Consider the following 24,032-nt stretch of genomic DNA (forward strand, 5'->3'; position numbering starts at 1 on the left):
TGGAACTGGGAGTGCATACATGCACAGTCTGGTGTGACACGTGCAAGCCCCACAGACATCACCGACCCCGAATCACACCTCCAGTGTCCTGCGTGCCGTTCCTGTCTCCACCTCTGTCCATGCAGCCCTGGTGTGCTCTGTCCTGTAGCCCGTCCATGAACGATTATGGAGAAGGCTTTGTGTGCAGTGGGATTTTCGACTTCGACAGCACAGGCCAGTTACTTTTGGGGAAACACTGCGCTGCTCTCCAAGCCTCTGTGCCGTCTGTGTCTCCGTGGGCTGCGGCCCGGCCTCCCAAGGCTCCCGTCCACCCTTCCTGAGCCCCAAGCGGAGCTGGGTGTCCTTCATGGGCTGATTCATCACCCACATTTCTTCTCTGGTGAAGTGTCTGTTTAAATAACTTGCCTTTCTTCACGTTGGATTTTTTGTTTTCTTATTGGATTGTAGAACTTCTTTATGTATTCTGGATATAAGCTATTAGGGACACTTCCCCCAGTCTGTGGCGTCCCTTCTCATCTTGCTGTCTATCTTGTTTTTTTTTTTTTTTTTTTAAGTAATCTCTATGCGGAAGCTGGGGCTGGAGCTCCCAGCTGTGAGATCGAGTCCTGCACACCCGCGGACAAGCACCCAGGAGTCCCCTTTTCATGTTCTCAATGGGGATTTTCAAAAGACATTAAAAATATTGATGAGGATCAACTTATCAATTTTTTCTTTTATGACTTTGAGCATGGCTGTGTCTTCTGAGGGTCCTGGGACTATCCCGAGGTCCCAAATATGCGGTCTTGTGTTTTCCTGTCACGTTTTAGAGGAGGCTATAGATTTAGGTCTATGGCCCTCTTTGAGTTGATTTTGGGGAGTCGTGTGAGGTGAGGGCTGGTGCTCACCTATGTTCACGGGCGTCCGGTTCACCAGCCCCATTTCCTGAAAGGACTTTCTTTCCCTATTGAACTCCATAATGTCTTTGTCAAATGAGTCGGCCAAAGATAAGTGGGTTTGTTTCTAGAGTCCCTGCTCTGGTCCCTGGCTGTAGACTTCTGTCTTTCCTGTAACATGAAGCCATCTTGAATGTTGTGGATTTAGAGAAAGCTTAAAATCAAAAGGACAGTCCTCTAATTGTTCTTCTTTAATTGGCTTTCCTGGTCCTTTGTGTTTCCATGAACGTTTTAGGATGAGTCTGTCAGTTTCTGGAAAAAAGCCCTGCTGGCGTTTTAACTGAGTGCGTTGAGCCTGTACGGGAGGTCGGTTTGGGGAGCTTACCCCCGTTCTTCCAGGTCATCTCTTTTGCTTCCATCGGAGACCGCGGCAGCTGTCTCATGCTGCTGATAGCACTAGTCTCTCGTCCCCCGTCCCCTCCTGCTGAGTCTCTGCCCAGGGACTTTGCGCTTCCTCCTCGGGCCCCTGGGCCTGTGCCTGAGGCCAGCCTGGCAGGGCGCTCCCCCTACGTGTGGGCCTGGGGTAAGAGGGTTCCCGGTCTGGCCCCCGGGGCCAGGGAGAGGGCTGGTAGAGATGCGTCGGGGGCAGCCGGGGCCATGAGACACTCTGAAGGTGCCCTTCCAGCACCCGTCCCTCCAGCAGGCGCCCCATGGGAGTGGGGTCGGGGTGGGGAGCAGTCACCACTCAGCTCATTCTCGGGCAAGGCTGAATGGGAGGTTCCCCCCGCCCCCAGCCCTCCACAGACGTGACATTTCAGCGGGGGCCGTCTGCCCATCTCCCCTGGCTTCCCCTCTCCGAGCCCCACACCTGCCCTGGGTACGGCCTTGTCTCTGGGGAGACCTTGGGTGTCTTTCACTGACGGTGGTGGAAGGGGGGCTCTCCTTCCACCAGCAGGTGCCAGCCCTGCTGGAGATGCTCTTGGTCCCCAGGTCTCCTGCCGGTTTACGCTGAGGCCGGCTACATGAGGGATTTGGGGCAAGTGCCTCATTAAGGAAGAAAACCAGCAGAAAGTGAAAAGACAATCAAAGACATGGGCAAATACCTGTAAGTAGCACACCGGTCAAGGACTTGCATCTGGAACGTAAAGGACCCCACAACCGGACACTAAGAAGACAACCCGGAGCGGCCCGGGGCTCAGTGGTTGAGCTTCTGCCTTTGGCTCAGGTCACGGTCCCAGGGTCCCGAGACGGAGCCCCACGTTGGGCTCTCTGCTCCGCGGGGAGCGTGTTCCTCTCTCTCCCACTCCCCCTGCTGTGTTCCCTCTCTCCCTGCATCTGTCAGGTAAATGAATCTTTAAAAGAAGGAAGGAAGGAAGGAAGGAAGGAAGGAAGGAAGGAAGGAAGGAAAAGAGAAGAGACGAGACGAGAAGACCCCATGGAAAGTGGGCAGAGGACTCGGGTAGACATTTATCCAGAGACACCTGTGGAAAGACGCTCTGCACTGCTGGTCGTCAGAGGAACCCAGATGAGGCTGCGGTGAGATGCTCTCCCTCCTGTGCAAGCAGCCGTTCTGTGGGAGAAGGAAAACGACGTGTCGCGGAGGAGCCGGACCATGGGGGTGTCGGTGGGGCAGCTGCTGCGGCCCGAGAGCGGAATGGGGTAGGCACCCTGACCCAGCTGTCCTCCCAGGGCTTGTGCCCAAGAGAACTGGAATGGGGTTCACACAGTCTTTGTTCGAGCGTCTCTGCAGCATTCTGGACGGTGCCCTGCGCCCGTCCTCTGGGGAGCAGGGACGTGCAGTGCGGTCCGTCCATGCAGCCGGGAGGGGGACCCACGTCCCGGCCAATGTCACACCACAAGTGGAGCCAGAAACACGACGTACATGGAAGATGCCGGACACAAACGGTCTCCCACTCTGGGATTCCAGGTGCATGAAAGGTCTGGGACTGCAAACCATGGAGATGTTCAGCCGCTGGTGGTCGCCAGGGGCTGGTGGAGGGAAAATGGGGAGACACCGGTGAGTGGGTGCAGGAGTTTATGTGGGCGATGGAATGGTTTGGACCTTGCTGGAGTTGTGACTACGCAGCACTGTGAATGTCCATTTTGAAATGGTTAGTGTTGTGTGAATAATACCTCAAAAAAAATAAAACCAAGGGGCGCCTGGTGGCTCAGTGGGTTAAAGCCGCTGCCTTCAGCTTGGTCATGATCTCAGGGTCGTAGATCGAGCCCCGTGTCAGGCTCTCTGCTCAGCGGGGAGCCTGCTTCCTCCTCTCTCTCTGCCTCTCTGCCTGCTTGTGATCTCTGTCTGTCAAGTAAATAAAATCTTTAAAAAACAAAAAACAACAACAAAAAACAAGAACAGAAACGAAAAGAGGGGCGAAGATGTGGCCTCCGGGGCTGGAGCGGCAGACTTTCATGTGTTTTCTGTGGTCTGGGCCCTCAGACTCTGCAAAGCAGGTTTGTGCTTGGGGTCTTCTGACAGACAGACTGTTTGACCTCTCCATCCTTGTGAAAAGTAGGACCTTTCAGCCAGAAGACACTCCAGGTGCCGTGCCCCAGGGAGGGATGGCCCTGGGAGCCAGGCCACCCCGTTCCCGAGCCTGCTGGCGGCCCCTCCCTGTGCCAGCTACTGGACCTGACTCATTTGGCTCCAGATGCTTTTGTGTGCGTGATGTTCACAAAGGGCCTGTAGACGCTGCTTCTGTGAGGCGGGAAATAGGGTCAGACGAAGGGGACTGTCATCCAGGGGCCTCAGACAGGCAGATGAGGGAGGTCACTGGGAAGCGGCTGGGGTCTGGGGTCAGCTCTGTTCCATGAGGGGGTGGTGGGCAGGGAGACCAGGGCCAGGGGAATTCCCTCGTGGGGGAGAGTGGCTCTGTCGTGGGACCCAGGGCTCCAGCCACCCCCCGGAGGCACAGCCCGTGACCTCACGGCCTCCGATGGGCGAGTGGGGCGGGCAGGATGGCGCCCAGGCATCCTCCACGATGACTCTCCTCCGACCCTTTCCGCCCTGTGGCCGGAGGGGATGGTTGTACCAGCAGGTCCTGACAAGGTCGTTTGTTGAAGCTGAGCACGTGCAGCTGGGGCCAGGGGTCCTCCTCCCGCTTGGGGGAAAGTGTGCACAGAGAGGTCAGGAAGTTTGTGGGAGCCACACAGCTGGCTTGCAGCCGTGCTCCTGAGAGGCCTGCTCACTCTGGGAGCGCCCCTCTCGGTGATGGGGCCCCCGCAACCTTGTGTGCACAGGGTCAGGAGACTTTTTTTAAAGTTTGTATTTATTTATTTGTCAGAGACAGAGAGAGGACAAGCGGGATCTTGGGGCGCGAGAGGGAGAAGCAGGCTTCCCGCTGAGCAGGGAGCCCTACTCAGGGCTTGATCCCAGGTCCTAGGGTCCTGAGCTGAAGGCAGACGCCCAACCCACCAAGCCACCAGGCGTCCCAGCATCAGGAGACTTTTGTCCTTCTCAGTACCTTTTTCATTTAGAAGCTGATTGCACTGTAAGGTCACTTCTGGGGACGGGTTTGCAGCTCACGGGTGACAGGCGCTGGTGGGGAGCCCCGAGTCTGACTGTGTGTGCTTCCCCACAGGAGGCTGGCCACGGGGGCTGAGAAGTCAAACCCTTCCAAGCGGCACCGGGACCGCCTCAATGCCGAGCTGGACCATCTGGCCAGCCTGCTGCCGCTCCCTCCCGACATCGTGTCAAAGCTGGACAAGCTCTCTGTCCTGCGCCTCAGCGTCAGCTACCTTCGCGTGAAGAGCTTCTTCCAAGGTGGGTCTCTCGCCTGTGCCCACATGTGCCCGTCTGGGTGTCTCCTGTGTCCATGTGCGTATGTCTGGGAGTCATCTGTACCCTCTCCTGTGCCCGCATGCTCCCAGCTGGGTGTCACTCACCTGGGTCCCCCCCACTTTGCTGGGACAGGCCAGTTTGCACCCCTGTCTTCGGGGCTCAGTCAGAGGAGCAGTCACTGAAGGCTGAGGAGCCAGAGCGGCCCTGCGGAAGGGGCTTCGGAGGGCCAAGCAGGTCTGCTTCGTGGGGCAGCAGGACGGCACTGAGCTCAGGAGGCCACGTTCCCCATTAGCCGGAGTAGCTGTTGGGCGGCCAACCTCCCCTGTTGCTTCGCGTGTCCTGGGGCTGCTGTGACCCTGGCCGGCCACCAGCCCCTCTGCTAAGGGGTGCCAGGCGTGTCAGACCCTCGCCGCCATTGTGTGTGGGGAGCTCTCCTCCATCAGATGCTCTCGGCTGGGCCTTCTTCTCCCTGTGGCCTGGCTCAGGTCCTGGGGGAGAAAAGGAACGGTCCTCACCCTACTTCAGAGCCTGTGACTGTCGCCATCATCTCGAATTAAGTCTGAACTTCTTATAAAATCATGACTTACTCCGTGTCTTTGGGAGTCAGGAAAATGAATGAGTGAAGGGCGGGGGGCGCTGGGGAGGGGCAGGGGCTGCGGCCAAGCCGAGTCCGATCTCTGCCAGGGTCAACCTCTGCACAGCTTCGCGTCGCTACACAAGATGCCTGGGGCTGCAGTGAGGACGGCTGGCCGAGGCCCTGGGCCGACATGAACCCCGGTCTGCCCCACCTCCCACACGTCGGGGAGGGGCTTGCAATGTGATGGGCCAGGCCCGGACTCCTTGTAAACCCAGACGTGTCTGAGGGATGACTCAGCCGCTTTGTGTTGCCGGCCTTCTCCAGGCCCCCAGGAGAGGGAGGGCAGTTTTCCTGAGGACTCTGCCTGTCCTCAACCCCGACTTCCTCCGGAGACCCATTGTGAGGGAAGGTGAGGGGTCTGTGGAGAACTCTGCCTAGTGCGTACAGCTGGGCCCCCCGCCGTGGCCTTCATTTCTCTTATAGAGTGGGAATCCCAGATCCTCTGACCACGGCTGGCCTCAGAGAGCCTGCTCTGCGTGTGAGGGCTCTACACGGGGCTCCCTCCCACCCTCCCACTGATGTCCCAGATCTGGGAGCCCACTCATGTATGCCCTTGCTCTGCTCTGGGCTGGTCGCCAGCCATGATGGAAAGGTCACCTGCCCTGGAGGGGAGGCCACCCACACGAGGCTGGGTGGCCATCGGGTCTGCTGGGACAGGGGTGGTCCTGGGGGCTGGGAGCCAAGACATCAGCCATGCCCAGGACCCCTCTAGGGCAGCCCCATTCCCCTGGGCCCCCATGCTTCCCTGTGCTACCTGCATCTTTCATCCCTGACACGGGTCTGTGGGACTTCCCACAGCCCAGGCCTGGGGTTCACCCAGCTCTCAGCCCAGGTCAGTCCTCCTCACTAAACCACACACTTTTTCTTTGGGTTAAAAGTGTGCCAACCAGGTGTCTATCACCCAGACGTCCATGGCCAGCAGCAAAAATGTAGCCTGGAGGGTGGCAGACAATGTTGGGTGCCACGGGGTAGGGGTGGCCCTCAGGGGAGGTCGCTAGGAGGCTCTTGTGGGCTGGAGGACTTCTCAGAGGAGGTGAGGGGCAGTTATTAATCTGCAGGCTGCGCTGAGGCAGCCCTCACCCCAGGCTGTCAAGTGTTGGGCCCCTCACTGCCAAGGTCCTGCATCTGGGTGGAGACTCCTGGGTCAGGGCCCCTTCCCGGGGGACAGAGGGATTCTGTTCCCCTTCCCCAGTGGCGCTGGGGGATCCCCAAGCCCACAGGCAACAGTGCCTGGTGCCCTCCCCTGGCCTGCACCAAGACCCCCTCGTGGCTTTCTTTCCTCTGTGGGGAGCTGTAGTCCGGGCAGATTGCTGTCCCACAGCCTCCATACCTACAGCGTCCTCCCGCCGGTCACGTTCACCGCTGCGTGTGAGTGCTGTTGGCACTGTCCCGTGCAGCGTCCCCACGTCTGGCTCCTGCCTCTCTCTGGAAGCTCTGGTGTCTATGGTTTGGGGTTCTTGGTTGCTCTTGGCCTCAGGTCTCTGATGGGCCGAGAACACCTGTATATCAGAAGGTGGTACCACACTGTGCTTTAAGGTGGGACGGTGTCCTTCCCAGCTTTTGTGTTCTGAGCAGAAGTTGAGAGTAACCGCTCCTCAGGGGTTTTGAATTCCTTTTTAAAATTAAAAATCATCAGTCACCCCGCCAGTGGGACCTCCAAGTGCGGCTGAGCCAGCTGTGGGCTCAGTGCTGGTGACTGGTCCTGGCGGCTTCCAGGAGACTAGGGGCTGTGCCCAGGTTTCTGTACCGGGGTGGGGGCACTGTCCAGACGTCCCACGGGCCCCTCCTCCTGTTCCCTTGGGGAGGCCTCGTCCCCATGCCCAGGGCTTTTTGACGGTCCCTCTAAGGTCAGTTTGCTGGGAAAAAAAAAAAAAAAGTCAGTTTGCTGGGGTGACTCAGGACATTTTAGCAGTTGTGCAGCATAAGAAGGTCTGTGATGTGATGAGGGACAGAGGCGTGCAAAGTGTGGTGGAGAGCCGTGGTCCCCAGACCAGCCTTGGTGAGGTGCTTCTGGCACTACTGGTGACCCCAGCTCCCACTGAGGCCCGTTTGGACAGGTGGGGCCAGGTTTGGGGCCACCCGGGGTGGGGCTAGTGGCTGGCCTTCTCCTGCTGGCACAGCCTCGCCGACCTGACCTCCTGCCGGGGTGGTTGGGTGGGGACTGGGTCACCTCTTCTCTGGACGGATTTAGCTGTGCCAGCCAGGCCAGGCTTGGTAGGCTCAGAAAGACCCCGGCCCAGCATTCCCAAGAGTCTAGGCAGCTGTCCCAGTACCCGCCTGAAGGCCTCGCTCTTCTTAACCAGATGCTACCCCCCACCTCCCACTGATGCAGGCGGACGGCCTTCAGGTCATCTGAGCCCACAGGGGCCCATCGAGGTCCTGTGGCAGGCCCAGGAGGCCCAGCTCACTGCTACGTGGCCGCCGTCCTGGCTGGCTGTCGAAACAAACTTGATTTCTCCACCATGCCTTTTCCACCAAGAATTCTAAAGATTCTAAAGGATTTAAAGGGGATCTAAAGATCCCCTCAAGCTGTGCATTGTAGAGGAAATTCTAGAAACTTTCTGGGTTCATTTCTATTGTGCAGTGAGAAAAAAGTCAGGCTACAAAAATTGGATCTTAATCTGTGCTTCCTGACTGAGAAATGGGCGAATTAATTTCATTAAAGCTTCCATAAAACCTTACCTTTGGGAAGGACGGGACCTGGAGCGTTTCAGTGTCCAGGGGTAACGAGGCCTCAAAATCCGTCTGTAATGTTGACTCTCATGCTGGCATTTGAGGGTTTGTAGAAGCAGCAGGGTCTTTAAATGTTACTTATCTGGTTTCTGCACGGGCGGTGGGCCAGTGCTTCCATTAACCCCTCTGCTCCCACACAAGACTGGGATTTTCCACTATTGTAAATGTCACTGTTTGCAAAATAGGAAACTGAGAGCTGACAGACGGGGGGCAGGCGAGGCAAGAGGAGAAGCAGAAAGGGCCCTTGTGGTGGGGCCTGACCAAAGCTGGTTCCTCCAGGATGGAGAGTCCCAGAAGCCCCAACACCCCCTCCCTTATGCCCAGGGGTCCATCAGGGCCCTTCTCCCCAGATAGAAGCCTGGCAGCGTGGGCTCCTCCAGGGACTCGCTGGCCAAAGGGATAAGCTCCTGTGGTGGAGAAGCACTGCTCATGGGTGACAGAGAGCCCGAGGTCTGCCTGCAGCATCCAGCCCGTGCGTCTTGCTGACGGGAACATCTAATGCAGACAAGTGTCAGAGAGGGGACAGCATCAACAAACAGAGCCCAGTCAGAAGGGGAAAGGGGAGAAGGAGTCCTGGCTCTCGGTGGGAATGTGGAGCTCTCTCGCCCTGGGACAGGGCAGCCTGTGGACCTTGGCTGGGCCTCCCTGCCGTTCACGTGCTCTGTGCTCAGCCCGTGGGGTCCAGTTCCGCACACACACCGTGGAGCCTGTCAGGGGTGGGTCTGAGCCCTGTCCCTCCAGGGGAGGCTGTGTCTCCAGAGCCTCAAGGGAGGCTGGGCTGGTGAAGCAGGTCCGGGGGCAGCGCTTCTTCATAGTCTCGTCACGTAAGACGAGGCATGTGCTCACTGCATCTGCTTGCAGCTGTCCCTAGGTGTACCCTGCTCCTGGTGAGCCCTGTCAACGACTGGGTGTTCGCACCCCCGGATGCACACCCTGAGCCCCTTACCCCGTGTGGCTGTGTTCAGAGATGTTGCCTCTGGGAGTATTAAGGGTTAATCAGGCCAAGCGTCGACCCAACCCCACAGTGTCTGTCTGAGCAGAGTCACCAGAGGGCTCTCCCTGGGTGCAAGCCGGGAAAGGAGCTTTCAGAAGACACGGAGTCTCCTGGTGCCCTCACCGGGAGCCCCAGCCTCCAGACCTGTGAGGAGAACCTGTCTGCTGTTCAGACACCGGGCATGATGTCGCCCGACGGCAGCCCCAGCTGACTGAGGGGGGCCAGGTGGGGGCAGCAGGGCCAGGACCTGGCTCCTCTCCTCTCACAGGGAGTGTCCCCTGGATTCACCCCCAGGGACGTGGATATGCTCACTGCCGCCTCCTCCCTGCTCGTCTGCTCCTAGAGCCGCCTTCCCTTGCCCCTTCTTCTGCATCAGCTGCTTTTCTGAAAGATGGCTCCCTGAGCATTTCCAGCAAAGACGCCGTCGCTCTGAGCCATTCGGGATGGAGCCCTAACACCTGTGCCACCAACTTCTGACCCCCGCGCCCAGCAGGCTCCCGCAGTAGTCGTCCGATCATGCTGGATGGTTCTATGAGCCATTTTACGTCTCCCGTCGTACCTAAGTTACTTCCAGAGAGGAGCCGGCATCACTGGTCGGTGCCTGCACCGATGCCCTCCCTCCCTCCTGGTTCCCGCGTCAGCTCAGGACTGAGATGGAGCCAGAACTTGGGTCAACACAAGACAGCTTTGGTTTTTTCTTCCCCACCCCAGCAAACTTCCTTGGTGGCTGCCCACCCCCCACCGCCAGCCCAGGAAGAACCAGGACAACCCCGATGTTTCTGGTCCCTTCCAAAGATTTCAGTGTCTCTCCCTCAACCCCCAGCACCCCTCCTCATGTTGGCTCCCTGAGCAGGCTGTGCTTGGTGTTAGCAGGATCTGTCTTTCCGGTGTGAGCCTTCTCCCCACCCTCGTCTAGGGCTGCAGCAGGCAGGAGGGCTGACGCTCGGGTCGGGTCGGGTCGGCTGCTTCTCCTCTTGGTCCTGCGCCCGTCGTAGCTGTGGTTTCCTACCCTTCTGGTTCAGAGAAGCCGAGGGCAGAGAAGCGGGGGTCCAGTAGGGTCCCGTGTGGTCAGCATTGCCAGCAGGCAGGGCTCGGCGGGGAGCCGGGGGTCTCCTACACCTGGTGCTCCGTCCTCTCCAGCTGGTGCCTGGCACCCGATTTCTTAGCCTCAGGTGTCATTCGGGGCCACTGGCCTCTTCTGTTGAGGCCTCTGCTCATGTCTCCAGGAGGATTTGGAGGATTTGAGATATTCCAGGCCAGTTCTGGGGCACTGTGGCCCTCCCTGCTCTCCAGGAAGTGCACACTTTGGATACCCCCCAGGTCGGCAGGTGGCACTGACCATGATGGGTGCCGCCTGGGTGCCTCCCAGGAGCTTCTGGCATGGCCTTTGTCCTTTGCATTTCTTTCTTTTTTTTTTTTTTAAGATTTTATGTATTTATTTGACAGACAGAGATCACAAGCAGGCAGAGAGGCAGGCAGAGAGAGAGGAGGAAGCGGGCTCCCTGCTGAGCAGAGAGCCCGATGCAGGGCTCGATCCCAGGACCCTGAGATCATGACCTGAGCCGAAGGCAGAGGCTTTAACCCATGTCCTTTGCATGTCTTGAGTGTAGAGAGACAGCAGCTCCCGGGCCCCCACCAGCCCCAGCAGCCACATGGCAGACCTTTATAGAGGTCCTCAGGAAGCCCCCTCTCATGGGGCACCAGCTGAGGAGAGAGAGCCCTCGCCAGCCTCCTGGGGCAGGTGGGGGCATTGGACTCACAGCACAGCCCCTCCAAGGAGACCCTCCTCCCAGCCTTGAGCATCTCTCACCTCTGACAGCTCCCTGGCAACCCTGCCCAAGTCCCCTGGAATCTCATTTTGGGACTTGGGTGTACTTGGCACCCTGTTCTTTTGGGGCCTCAACTCTTGCAGACAGAATGAGTTCCGTATTAACAACCTGTTACAAGGAAGACAACAGAAGAGCCACCATGGTCCCTGTCCCCTTGGCATTTAGAGTCTAGTGGGGAATTCTGTACCAAATGAATGGTTTTTCTGTTAACAAAAATACAATAGACCAGTAACCAATCAGTCTTTCTGCTACTGACAGACAACAATGTGAAGATAAGTGGTCTGAAACCTGTTACCATGTATCAGTGAGACAGCAGGAAATTAAGGAATGCTGAGGGGCCAAAAACTACGTGAAGCCAAGGGGTTTTATAAGAGGAAACTTAAAGGACTTCATGCGGAAGGATGGAAGTTGTAGGTGGGGACTTGGGGGGAGATGGAAGGAAGAACAGAGACAGTGGGGACTGCATGGGCAGACTGAAGCACACACTGTACACTACAGTGATGTATCGTAGGAACAAAACCAGAGAGAGAATGAATTCCTAACCACAAAAGCGCATAAAAGTGGAGAGAGACTTGAGGCACAGACGTCAGTGGTCCGTGTGTTAATTTCCTGGGAAAGTTGATGAGCTAATTCATCATACAGTGTCCAGGACAGTCATCAGGACGAGAGAAATGGGTTTCCTCTCAAGCTAGTGTAGAGAGAAAGTAGAATGAGAAAATGCAACCAATCAAAGAAAAAAGAAAAGAAAGGAGAAAACAGAGATATGGAAGCATGGAGTAGAAAACAAAAATCCCAGTTATGCCACAAATTCCAGTAAACGTGGATACACTGAACACGCCGACTACAGGACAAGGGTCGTTGGAGCGTGTTGCTGCGTCAGCTTACAAATGGCATGGAAAGGCGCTAACTGAAAGAAATCTGATGAATCCATTTTAATGTAAAAAATTTGAATTTTGGTTAAAAATATTACTGGAGGTCCTGAGGGAGTCACTAGATAATGATTTTAAAAATTTAAATCAATTAAAATTTTAAATTGAAAAAATCTTATCAAGCAATAAAATATTTAAAATTTGTGGGCTTCTAGTCACGTGACCTTAGAGATACAAAACAGAAATTGACAGAACTATTCAGAAAAATACATGAATTCATCATCACAAAAGATTTTAAGTAATTCTTTCAGTATTTAATAGATCAAATAAATACAAATCAGTAAAGGTCCCAGGAGATTTCGACGATGCAAAAAAGTGCATCTAAAGGACACACTTAAAACACTGAAACTACAGAGTTCACGTCTTTTCAAACCCACATGACATTTGTAAATATACTGAAAACATATCAGTCAATAAAGCAGGTCTCAATAAATTTCAAAAGACAAAATTATGACAACTTCACGTTAAGACCTCAGTATAATTGAGCTGGAAGTCAGTAATAGAAAGATGACTTGAAAACCTTTGTATTTGGAAATAAATACACTTGTAGATAACTCATAAAATAAAGAAGAAAACATTATGGAAGGAAGAAAATATTCACAAATGAAAATGTATAGGATGCAGCTAAGGTAACCCTCAGATATAAATGACCTTATGAGTTTGTATATAAAAAGTAAAAGTGGAAAATTAATGAACTACTTGGTTTAGTACTTCTGATAAAGAAAAGTAAAATAAAGAGAGAGTCAAAGAAAATAATGAAGGGGAAGGTACTGGTGAAATGGAAGAGAAACATACAATAGAATCCGTCCACAGTGATAAAACTTATAAAGATCTGGTGAGACTGAATGGGGAGGGAAGAATCAGCAGTATAGGGGCTCCTGGGTGGCTCAGTGGGTTAAGCCTCTGCCTTCGGCTCAGGTCATGATCTCAGGGTCCTGGGATCGAGTCCCGCATCGGGCTCTCTGCTCAGCGGGGAGCCTGCTTCCCCCTCCCCCTCTGCCTGCCTCTCTGCCTATTTGTGATCTCTCTCTCTCTCTCTCTCTCTCTCTGTGTCAAAGAAAGAAATAAATAAATCTTAAAAAAAATGAAAAAAGAATCAGCAGTATGAGGATGTAGAGAGAACATGCTTCGACATACACAGATATTTAAACGGTAACTCGGAGGGCATCTGGGTGGCTCAGTCAGTTAAGCATCTGACTTTGGCTTAGGTCGTGATCGTAGGGTCCTGGGATCGAGCCACACATCAGGCTCCCTGCTCAGTGGGGCGTCTCTTTGTCCCTCTGCCTCTCCCCTATTCATGCTTTCTCTCAAACAAATGAATAAAATCTTTAAGAAAAGATAATTTGAGGCTATTAAGAACAAATTTATGCCAATAAATTTGAAAACATAAATGAACCCATGGCTGAAAATTCAGCTCGTTAAAATTAACTCAAGAGGAAATAAAAACCCCAAATAGTCATAGGACTAATAAAGAAGTTGAATCAGGGGGCACCTGGGTGACTCAGTCCATTAAGCGTCTGACCCTTGGTTTCTGCTCAGGTCCTGATCTCACTCACAGTCATGAGATGGAGCCCTGTGTCGGGCTCCACACTCAGCACAGAGTCTGTCCCCCACCTTCTCCCTCCCTTCTGGTCCTCCCCCTGCTTGTGCATGTGCACGTGCTCTCTCATAAACAAACAAACAAATTAATTAAATCTTTTTAAAAAAATTGAGTCAATAGTTAAAATCTAGGCCCAGATGGTTTTAAAGCAATTTCTACCAAATATTAAAGGAAAAATTATTCCACTCTATACTGAATTCCTGTGGTGTTGCATTGGAATTAGAGGTCGTGGTGTAAGCTCATGGTTTTCAAAAAATATAGACAGATATAGACATAGATGTGTGTGTGTATGTGTGTGTGTGTGTTTGCTCTGCCGTCTGGCAAAGGCCGGGGGGAGCGGTGAGCACAGCTCACATTCTGCTCTTGGTTTCTAGATGCTGTTCACAGACAAAGGAGCTCGGGCTTCCTGTTGGAGTCGGAGCAGGGAGGACACAGGTCAGCTGGGAGCACAGGTCTGGCTTAGGGTCAACCCAAGGGTCCTGGGGCTCTGTGCTGTGTGCCAGCTCTCGTTCTGGGTGGCACCCACAGCACGTCTCATCTGGGTCATCTCCTCCTCCAGCCTGGTCTAGCGTCGTGCCGCCCTAGGCCCTGCTGGTCAGAACCGACCTCCAGTCTTGCCTGTGCATACCTATGGAGGCAGATGGCGTGACCTCAGCTCTGCTCTTCCCCATGCTACGCCCAGAGGTCAGGGGCAGAGGGGAAACAAGAGAGCTCGAAGCTCCCTGAATGGGGGGAAAAGAATCAACAGTATGAAGGACGTGACAAGAACAGATGCTTATAGATGCCACAGATATTTAAAGACCCAGGACCCTTGGCTCAACCTTGAGGCAGAAAGTGACCACAGTGCTCAGAGAGGGTAAGAGAGAAGCCACGGGACACAGTCATCCCAAAAGGGCTCCCACTGGCCAAGCCTGGACCAGTTCATCATTAAAATGAAAAAGGAGGGACGCCTGGGTGGCTCAGTTGGTTAAGCAGCTGCCTTCGGCTCAGGTCATGATCCCAGCGTCCTGGGATCGAGTCCCACATCGGGCTCCTTGCTCTGCAGGGAGCCTGCTTCTCCCTCTGCCTCTGCCTGCCATTCTGTCTGCCTGTGCTCGCTCTCTCTCTCTCTCTCATAAATAAATAAAAAGATCTTTAAAAAAAAATGAAAAAGGAGAGTAATAGTTCATAACCCAGTGAATAAAATAGGGTTCCATAAACCCACCTTGATATGAATGAATGAATGAGTGATAGGGCAGACTGCTGATATAGGCAGGAGGAAGGGCTGTGGATAGGGGACTGGAGACAGAGGGGCATCATAAAGTCAGTGGTCACTAACCATTGTAGCAATAACTCAGGCAGGAAATGTCTGTGCTAAAATCAGTGCATCAAAGTGGGGTCAGAAGTGGGATTACGGTGGTCTTAAAACTGTCTCCCAGCAAGGTATGCATTCATGCCTAAGGGAACAGCTTAGAATGGAGAAATCAGCTGTCCCAGGAGACCAGCTCTGACCCCGCTGATGGCAGCATGCACTGGTGTCACGTGCCACGCACCAGGAGGCAGAGAAAAACACGTTTTCTCTTGGGTCATGTTCCCGCTGAGGAGGGCTAGACCTTGGTCTAACCAGGAGGCAACAAACACACCCAAACGGTTTGCAGAGTAATTGGCGATGGTCTTCAGGGTCAAGGTGGTAGAAGTTGAGGCAGATCAAGGACACTGGGGAGGGAGGGGCCCCAGCTGAGAGGGTGTTTGTGGCACAGTTGGTGCAATCTCCAGGCAAAGGGAATTTGTGCCCTTTGTGCTGTTCTCGGAGTGTCCCTGTAAGCTGGACATTGTCTCAGAATGCCGCAGAAGCCTGTGAGCAGAAGCTGCGAGAGAGAAAACTAACCCTGGCAAGTTGCTCTGAGGCGTGCATCGCGGCCGCTCAGGAGCGGGACCAGGAGCGAGTCCCTGGGAGTCTTGGGGGTGCTGGTGGGCAGGCGAGAGGCCAGGGGGGCTGTGGCACACGCCTGCATTTCTCAGGCAGGTCGTGTCGGCACTTGGCATCTTCGGGCGCCCAGTCCTTTGGTCAGGAGAGATGAGCCAGCACTTTGCACAGACCGGGTCTGACCGTGGGACGGGGACATCGTGCGGCAGGACGGGTGCCGTAGGGCATGAGGTGGCGCCGTGGGGGCTTCCCTGACAGCCCCGCGCACCTGCTGGGCTCCCTGTCTCGCAGCCGAGCCCCCCCCAGGCCTTCAGGCTCTTCAGGTCCTTCCTCGGTGTGGCCCCCAGGCTGCGTCCCCCACCACACCCGTCCTGTCCCACCTCCCCACACTGCTGGCACAGCCTCCCCAGGAGGGCAGCCCCCAGGATGGGCAGGGATGCCCGTGCGAGCCCCTGAATGAGCCCGACCTGTGGAGGCCCCCACGCATGCGGCCTCCACCTCCGTCCAGTCCCCAGCGCTGGCCGCGAGTGACGCCCACTTGGTAGGAACCGCTCACTTCACGGTGACGCTGAGGGTGACTCGCGCTAACTTCAAGTTGGTTATTTGCAAAGTCGAGGTTGTGTAACTGGAGGCTTCTTTATAAATTTATTATAAATCCATTCTTTATCCATGAATCAGATGTTCTCCGGCAGCTCTGCTCCTCCTGGCCTTGGACCCCGGGGGCCTGTAGGTGCAGCGCGGGGGCCGCTGGCCGAGAGGCCGCCGGACGTGCCCCTGAGGCTGGCGCTGCGGGGTCGCAGCCCCCCCCCCACCCCCCCGCCCCGGGGCTGTAGGCGCCGTGGCCCTGCCCCGCGGCGCACACGGGGTCTTCCCCTGCACACCGTGCGCTTAGTCCCCGAAGGAGCATCTGGCTTGAGAAGCCGCAGCTCCCTTTCCGGGCTTGTCTGGTCGGGTTTCACGCTTTCTGGAGTGCGGAGACTGAACCCGCTGCCCTGAGGCTCGGCTGCTCCAGACCCTTCACACCGGGAGAGAGCCGGGGTCTGCTGCGGGCCTCCTTCCCTTTTGTGTTTCTTCCCGGAGACCTCTTTTTGGTTGAGTCCTGCTCTGGGGATTGGAGGCAAGAGCGCCTTTTCTCTGCATTTTCTCCGCAGAACGTGGGCCCCCGTTAGGCCGCGCAGCTCAGAAAGCGGTCGCACGTGTTGTTTTGGTGGAGATGGTGGGGGGCGCAGGCTGTCCGCGGCGGCTCTGGCTCCGAGGAAACCTGCCTCGCTGCTGCTTGTTGAGCCATGGGGAGGGGTGACATCTCCCCCTGGCCTGCTGCGTTTTGGAAAGCGGGAAATCTCTGTAGAGAATCACAACGTGACACGCGTGCGTCTCGTACTTCTCTTATCTTCCAAACGCGGTGCCTGTGAGAAACATGCGTTTTTTCGTACTCCTGACGTTTTTCTTGTGTCCAGAACTTGAGCCTTTCGACGGCTGCTCTGGTCCCTTTCCGCCCCCCTTGCGGGTCCCCACCTGCCGGAACACTTGCCCAGGGCTGTGGGCTCCCCTCTCCCACTCAGAGCCGTCAAGACACACCCACGCCGTGGGTCAAGAAAGGCCACGGAAAGGAACCTGCTTCTCCCTCCCTTCCTCAGACTCACGCTGTCCAGGCCCCAGCACAGAGCATCCTCACACGGGACACGCTGTGTCCCCTCCTCCATCCGTCCCCCGGGCCTGGGTCTCACGTGCTGGGTCCACCTGGTTGGCTGGCCTGATGCAGGGATGAGAGAGGTGAGTGTTGGCCCAGTGGGCCCTGCCTCTGGGGGCCCCTGTGTGTAATCATGAAATCATTTTGTCCCTCACAGAAGGGGGCACTGCCTGGGAGGTCCTCACTGGTGTGGGAGACATCCAGGCTCAGATGGAGGGACCCCTGGGGAGGGGAGGCCGGGAGACTTGCCCCCTGCCCCCAGCCCTGTGCTGCCCATTGGGGGTCTCTTCTGGCCATGCCCGCAACCCCAGTGAAATGCCGTGGGAGGGTCCTGTGACCCTCCCCAGAAAGCCCATCTGTCTGCAGAGTCGGAGCAGATCATGGATGGGGGCCTTTCATGTGGGGCAGGCGGGAAGAGAGCGCAGGGGAGCGGCACGCCAAGCCCTGAATGTCTTCATGGGAGCCATGAGAAAGTTTTGTGTGCCCCCCTCCCAGGGACAGGGCCAGCCCTCCTCGTTCTGTGGGTATAGATGCCCCCAGAAGGGGAGAGCCCCCGCCCCCAGGAGCAGTCTGACAGGCACTCTCCCCTGTGCAGCCGGGGCTGCCTGTCTTCTGGGGGCGCTGGGGGTGCTCCGGGATCCTTATTGTCCGGGTCCCTCCCCAGACACCTGCCCTGACCAGGCGCCTTTCCCAACACATGCTGGGTGCCCCTGCTCTGCCCACTGTCCTCCCAAGGGCCTTCCCAGAGCCACCCTGTGCCCTGCGGCCCTCCCAGCCCACCACAACCTGACTGCTCCCCACGGCTCACCTCCCCTCCAGGGCTAGAGGAGGCTGGGCTTGTCGGGAGAACCCGGTGGTGTTCCAGCTCCCTCTCACCCTCCCTGGGCAGGAGCGGGCCGGCCCCTGACCCCATAGCAGCACAGACCAAAGGCCTCTGAGGGAGGGAGGTGAGTGGATCTGTCCTGGCCTCTGGGTGCAAGGACAGCCTGTGCCGCAGGTAGCGGGGCAGCCAGCACTCACCTCTGTGAGTAGTTCAAGGCCCTTGAGGGTCACTGTACCCCTTTCTTCCAGCACAGATGCCCCTTCCCCCCTGCCAAAGGCCAAATGAGGAGTTCGTTGTTCAGTCCTTGGAAAGTGAAGGAAGGGAGGGTTTGAAAGTTTGAAAACTGTGAGGTGTTGGCCGGTTCATTTGCTCTAGAAACAGCAGAGGGGTCTATAGACCCTGTTAGGGCAGACCTGTGCCCTCCAGGAGGGGCAGCGCCACACCCACCACGGCCCCACCCCTGGGAAGTGTGTACTCCCCGCTGACTCTCTCTTCCGGGGCCTTAGTCTGGTTGGGGAGACTCAGTGTTGCGAGAGGCAGGCCAGCGCTCCCCAGGGCACCGTCTGCTTCCGGACACATGTGGGCCTGGGAGAAGCCTCGTGTTTGGCCCCAGAAGGGAGCCTGGTGGTGGGTGGAACTGCTGACCTCCCCTCATGGTGGGCCCCCACATCCTGCACCTGTCGGTCTGCAGGTGGGTGCCGTGACCCCCAGGGACCTGCACGCGGCATATTGGGTGTTGGACCTGCGTTACAGGGGAGCGGTGGCTCCCGGGGCCCCTGCTCTAAGTCGTCTGCCCCCGTCGGCTAAGCACGCCTCCTGAGGGGCCTGGACGGTAGTTCGCTTCTGATGAGACGTAGCTAGAAATAGGAGAGCGCCCCTGCTCCTCAGGGCCCCGGGGAGCTTCGAGCTCCCTTCCTTCCCTCTGCCCCTGACCTCTGGGCACAGCATGGAGAAGAGCAGAGCTGAGGTCACGCCATCTGCCTCCATAGGTACGCGCAGGCAAGGCTGGTGGTCGGCTCTGACCAGCAGGGGCGGCACGACGCTAGACCAGGGCTGGAGGAGGAGATGACGCAGATGAGACGTGCTGTGGGTGCCACCCAGAACGAGAGCTGGCACACAGCACAGAGCCCCAGGACCCTTGGCTCGACCCTAAAATAGGGCCAGGCTTTACCAGGCATGTGCTCCATTCAGCTGGTCTGTGGACATGGACGTGCCCACCCAGGACCTGCATGTGGTCAGAACTGGGGTTTCAGTCCAGCCTGCAGTGGGGCCCCTGGCTTTTCTCTCCATCACCTGGGTGGCAGGAGTCCAGCCCCAACCCCTAGATAACTCCCTGCCTCCCACATTCAGTGTCCCTTCCGTCCTGGAGTACTTGTCCTGCTCCCCTGTCCTGTCTGCCAAGGACCTGGCTTCACCCGAGCTGGGAACAAAGTGGCTTCTACCTTCTTCGCATCATAGCACTGTCCGGAGGCAGAGGTAGCGGAGTCTCCGAGCTTCTCCAGCAAGAACACTTGGCGTCCCTCACTGGCCAGCCCCAGCCCCACAACCTCAGAGCAGGCCCTGTGGTGGAACGCTGGGCCCCAGGGGTTCGCGGTTTGGCCCACGCTGTGAGGGAAATGGAGGTCTCTTAGCGAGGAGGTGGGTGTGCTGGGTAGGGGCTGGCCAGGTGCAGGTAGACCCCGTCCGAGCCTTAAAGGGAAGCAGCCCCTGCCTTCTTAAGCTCCCCCTGCCTCACACCTGTGTGAATCCGCGAATGGCCACTGTCCCCACATGTCTCCAATTCTCTCTGCCCCAAATGGACTTTCTCAGCGATGTAAGAGATGCTTGAAGTGAGACGCGCTGGGGTTCTCGAGGGGCTCAGAGTTGGGGAGGAGCTTGGAGGACAGAGCGGAGCTGCTTCCATCAGGATTCAAGCCGAACTGTGAGCCTCAGGGAGTCCATGCGTTTCTGGGAGTGGGGGGCCGGGCCCGTGACCCCCTCCCTGCCGTGTGGCCCTGAGCTCCGTGTGACAGCCCCGGTACTGAAAAGCTGGACTCCGGAGGATCTCCAGCTGCTCTCTGGAGTCCAGGCAGGGCAGGAGGCCTGGCTGCCCATAGGGTGGGGCCGGTGGGATGTGGTCTGGTGGGAGCCAGCGCCTGCAGCCCAGCCTCCTTTCTGTGCACAGGACAGCGTCAGAGGTTCCCAAGGGCCACGGGTCACTGGGCACGGATGGGCCTCCTGACCCCCGGCTGGGCCCTGGGGGCTCTTACACCCTCGGCCCTGGTGTGCCTCTCCTCCCAGGAATTTCCTCCTCGACAAGCCTGGCCTTTGAGGGGCCCATGGCAAACCCCTGCCCACACTTCCACTGGCTCCCCAGAAAGACACCCTGTACCCCCACCCGTTCACCGAGAGCCCCTCTTCTCTACCCTTCACTCTGAGCGATCAGGTGCACATGCAGGGCCGACAGGGACCGGGTGGTGGGCTGCGCATGGAGAGGGTGGGACCCCTGTGGGGACCTCCCAGGGCACACCCAGCAGGGGGGCTGGGGTCTGTCTGCAGAGGCTTCCGGGGGGCACGGGCAGACCCTGTCCACAGCCCGAGCCCCCTTTCAGGCCCAGCTCAGGCCAACAGGTAAAACGTGGGGTCACAGGGGAGAAAGAAAGAAGGACCCAGGAGAGAAAGGCGGATCTAGGGCAGAGTGGAGCTGGGAGGGGTTGGAGGGACAGCCACAGCCTGCTCGCTGCCCCCATCCGCCGGGCCGCTGGGTATTCACGGATAAGGGGGATGGCGGGGCGCTGGCCGGGACCCTAACACCCATGGGACGTCGCTACCCTGTCTCAGTTCCCGGAGGGCCCCTGGACGGGGTGGGGTGGGGGCTGGGAAGTGAGGGGCAGATGCTGTCAGCTCACAGGGACTTCCGGGAACGCTGGCCCCCACCCCCGGCTCCGGCTCCGCATTCAGTTTCTTTCTGTCTTGCCACAGGCCTGGGGGTGGAGAGCGTTGGCGGCTCTGCTCGCACGCGAGGCCCTGGCCGGGGTCCAGGTGGCTGTCACTGCAGTGCTGACGCTGACAGCCCCATCGCGTGACAAGAGCCCAGAGGAGGCCCCGCCGGGCGTGCCCCGCCGGGATGTGGCTGCGGAGGAGGGGAAGTAGGGGTGCCCAGATGGGGGACACGCCACGCTGGGGGCTGGTGTCCTTATGCAGGACGTGGTGAGGAGGGGAGAGAAGTTGGAAGGGGGTCCAATTGGTGGGGGACATGTGATGCTGGGGGGCTGGTGTCCTTATGCAGGACATGGTAGGGAGGGAAACAGTTAGAGGGGGGCCCCCTAGGTGGGGGCACATATTCCAGAGTCCTGGTGTCCTTGACCAGAGACATGGTGGGGAGGTGAGAGAACTGGGGGTTTGCCCCACACTGTGCCTCTAGTGGGCATGGGATGGGGCATAGCCCAGTGAGTGTGTTTGGGGGTGAGCATCCCACAGCATCCCTGTCATTGTGCCGGGGCTCCCCCCACCCCAGCCTCACAGCTGTGGGAATCCTCAGTCCCCGAATAGGGTCTGCAGGGGCAAAGAGTAGGCAGGCAAAGGTTAGCCCAACCCCCACCTCTGGTTCCTTAATCTGAGGGCCATTTGGGGAAGGCTGGGGGCAGGAAGCTGCTTCGAGCTGAGGTGAGGTGGGAAGGACCCCTGCAAAGGAGTTTGCTTTGCGGGAGGCTTGGCAGCCTGGGTGTGTGGGGGGGTGGTCCAGGGGGCCCTGAGGTGGGGGTCCTGTCCCTGTTCCACCTTCACTAGGGCCCAGATCCGCCCCAGGTGCTGTGTGGGCTCTGCCCTGGCCGGGAGCTGTGGCCTCCCTGGTGTGGTGGCAGGACAGGACCCTCTGGGTGGTCTGGGAAGCCGGGCCTGGCTCCAGTGATGTCATCTAGGGGTTGTGGAGGGGGTCGGAAGGGATGGGACCGTCCCTCCGTTCTCCCTCCATTGGCTTTCTTGGCCTTTGAGTACATGGGGTCATGTACATGGGCGCTGGGGGCAGAGCCGTGTGGGTTCACTGTCCGCAGCACAAAGGGAGTAGGTCTCGGACCGTCCCTGGACCTCACAACTCAGTGCTTCGATGCCTTGGAGACAAGGGTGTGGGGGGCTTGCTGGCTGCCAAGGGTTTCCGTTGCAGGGAGAGGCCTGGGCTGCCTGTGCACCCACCATCTCTGCACAATTGCCCGGGGAGCCCAGGTGCGACTGCTCACTTCACCAAGATACCCCACTTTCCGGCCATGGAAATGGGTTCATTTCTGGGAATGTTTAATGCAGGGAACAAAGCTCTAGTGCTTATCAGCTGTGGGAAGGGGAGGGAGTTGATGGCCTGCTGGCCTCTGAGAGGGCGGGACGGGGAGGCTGGAGACCAGAGCCACGATGTGGCCACCGCCTGTGGGGCTGTCCTGAGGGCCGCCTCTCTGCATCTGCCCCTTTGCCCCTTTGGACACGGGGTGGACATCATGCTTGCACCTGGCCACACAGGCCAGCCCCGCAGCCCTGTGTGGCCCAAGGGCTGGGGGTCTCCGGCAGCCGCAGTCTGGTCCTACTGAGCCGAGGGGATTAGATGGGTCTTCTCACCTGGGCGTGAGAGGCACGCATCGGGGGCTTGCAGTCCCAGAGCTCTGGGGGCCTTGTGTGCAGCCCTTTGACCCCGAGTTGCACCGACATCCCCTGCAGCTCTGGTGTGGAAAGCACATGAGGGGCAGCTGGGAGGCACTCCCGGCCCTGCCATGCCCTCCACGGAGGCTCCAGGCCCCTTTCCCTACCCCAGGGGAGCCTCCGTAATTGCTCAGGCCCAGGGGGACCCCACAACAGGGGCTGGTGAGCTGGGATATCACCGACATCTGTCTGTGTGACCTGCATGTCTGTATGTCTGAGCTCTTCACCCCATGATGGAGATAAGGCTGCACTGTGGGTGGGAGTCGGGGGACCCGGAAACTGTCAACCTGGGGGCTCCTGAGTCGCGCCAGGCCAGCCTTCATGGGGCTTCCTGTCCCAGCTGGGAAGCCCATGCCAGGTGGGCTGCTCCACACCAGGTGGGGGGTGGGGGGAGGGGCTGGGGGAGCTGTGATGCGGTCTTGCGGGACCCTCAAGGGTGGTCCAAGTCATGTAGACCAGCAGTGCTGAGTTAGGGCACCTGCTGGAGGTTGGGTCTCCAGAGAGGGGCTTTGAGGACCCCGGGGACAGGTTGGGGGGTCCCTAAGCAGGACGGGACTCTGAGCAGTTTCTGGGGAGCCGAATGGGGGTGGGATCCCCGGGGTCAGCCCCAGCCCTGAAGGCCTGATCTCCTGATTATGACGCTGGTGCTCCCCTCAGCTGCCCCCAACAGGAGGACAGGCTGCCCCAGGGCGACCTGCCGAGGACAGCCTGGGTCAGCTGAGGAGTGTGGCTTTGCTTGCAGAAGGCGGTAGCCGGGAGCTGGGGAAACACAAGGAGGTCAGCAGGTCGGGGCGCAGGAAGGGTGCTGACAGCCTCACTTGGTTCTTCTCCGGCAGCTGTCCAGAAGGGCCCGCGGCAGCCGGCGGCCAGTGTCCCTGCACCTGAAGACCGCAGTCCAAGTGCGAGGTCCGCCGTGCCGGAGGGAAGGCTGCTGCTGGAGGTGAGCCCCCTTGCCATGCGAGCGCACGCCTGGCCGTCCATGCCACCCTCCGCCCTGGCAGGTTGGACCGCTGACAATGCAGTAGAAGTGTTTCTGGACAGAGCTCCAGGACGGCCCTGGGAGCCATGGAGGTCAGGCACAGGTGCCCGGGTGGGGTCCGGCAGCTCAGGACAGAGAAAAAAGGGGTGACCTTGGTCCATGCGTCTCTAGCCTGAAAATCGTTTCCCACACCAGGTTCTCTTGTCACTTGTCAGTGGAAGAACCTGTTACCAGCTAAGCTGAATCACTGACAGCGGAGGGCACGCCGAGCCCCCAGGACCTGGCAGGGGTGCCTGGCTGGTCCATGTATCAGTGTCACCCCAGGACATCAGTGGCCTAGGGCGGCCTTTTCCCGAGATGGGGGCTCTGACCGCTGGTGAAGGGCTATGCCTTTCCCGACCCTGTCACGAGGCCTGCCTCGTGTGGGGCTGGGGAGCGCCAGGGCTCGGTTTCTCCGGTGAGCTGGGGCTGCGAGGCAGAGCTCTCTGGGCTGGTTCAGGTCACTGCACGGAGCGGGGCCCACGGCTCAGGTCACTGTGCGGAGCGGGGCCCACGGCTCAGGTCACTGCGCGGAGCGGGACTCACTGCCGGCAC

General features: G+C 58.1%; 1 protein-coding gene across 1 annotated transcript in view; it reads left to right on the forward strand.

The window, feature by feature from the left end:
- Nucleotides 1-24,032, forward strand: part of AHRR (aryl-hydrocarbon receptor repressor) — a 76,691-nt gene that overhangs the window by 12,352 nt on the left and 40,307 nt on the right. Inside the window, exons 3-4 of the mRNA XM_032861814.1 lie at nt 4,457-4,638; nt 23,296-23,399. Coding sequence (XP_032717705.1) covers nt 4,457-4,638; nt 23,296-23,399 — 286 coding nt within the window. The remainder of the gene's footprint in view (nt 1-4,456; nt 4,639-23,295; nt 23,400-24,032) is intronic.

Source organism: Lontra canadensis, unplaced genomic scaffold (assembly GCF_010015895.1).
Source record: "Lontra canadensis isolate GAN:19392208 unplaced genomic scaffold, GSC_riverotter_1.0 scaffold22, whole genome shotgun sequence".
NCBI classification, from domain to species: Eukaryota; Metazoa; Chordata; class Mammalia; order Carnivora; family Mustelidae; genus Lontra; species Lontra canadensis.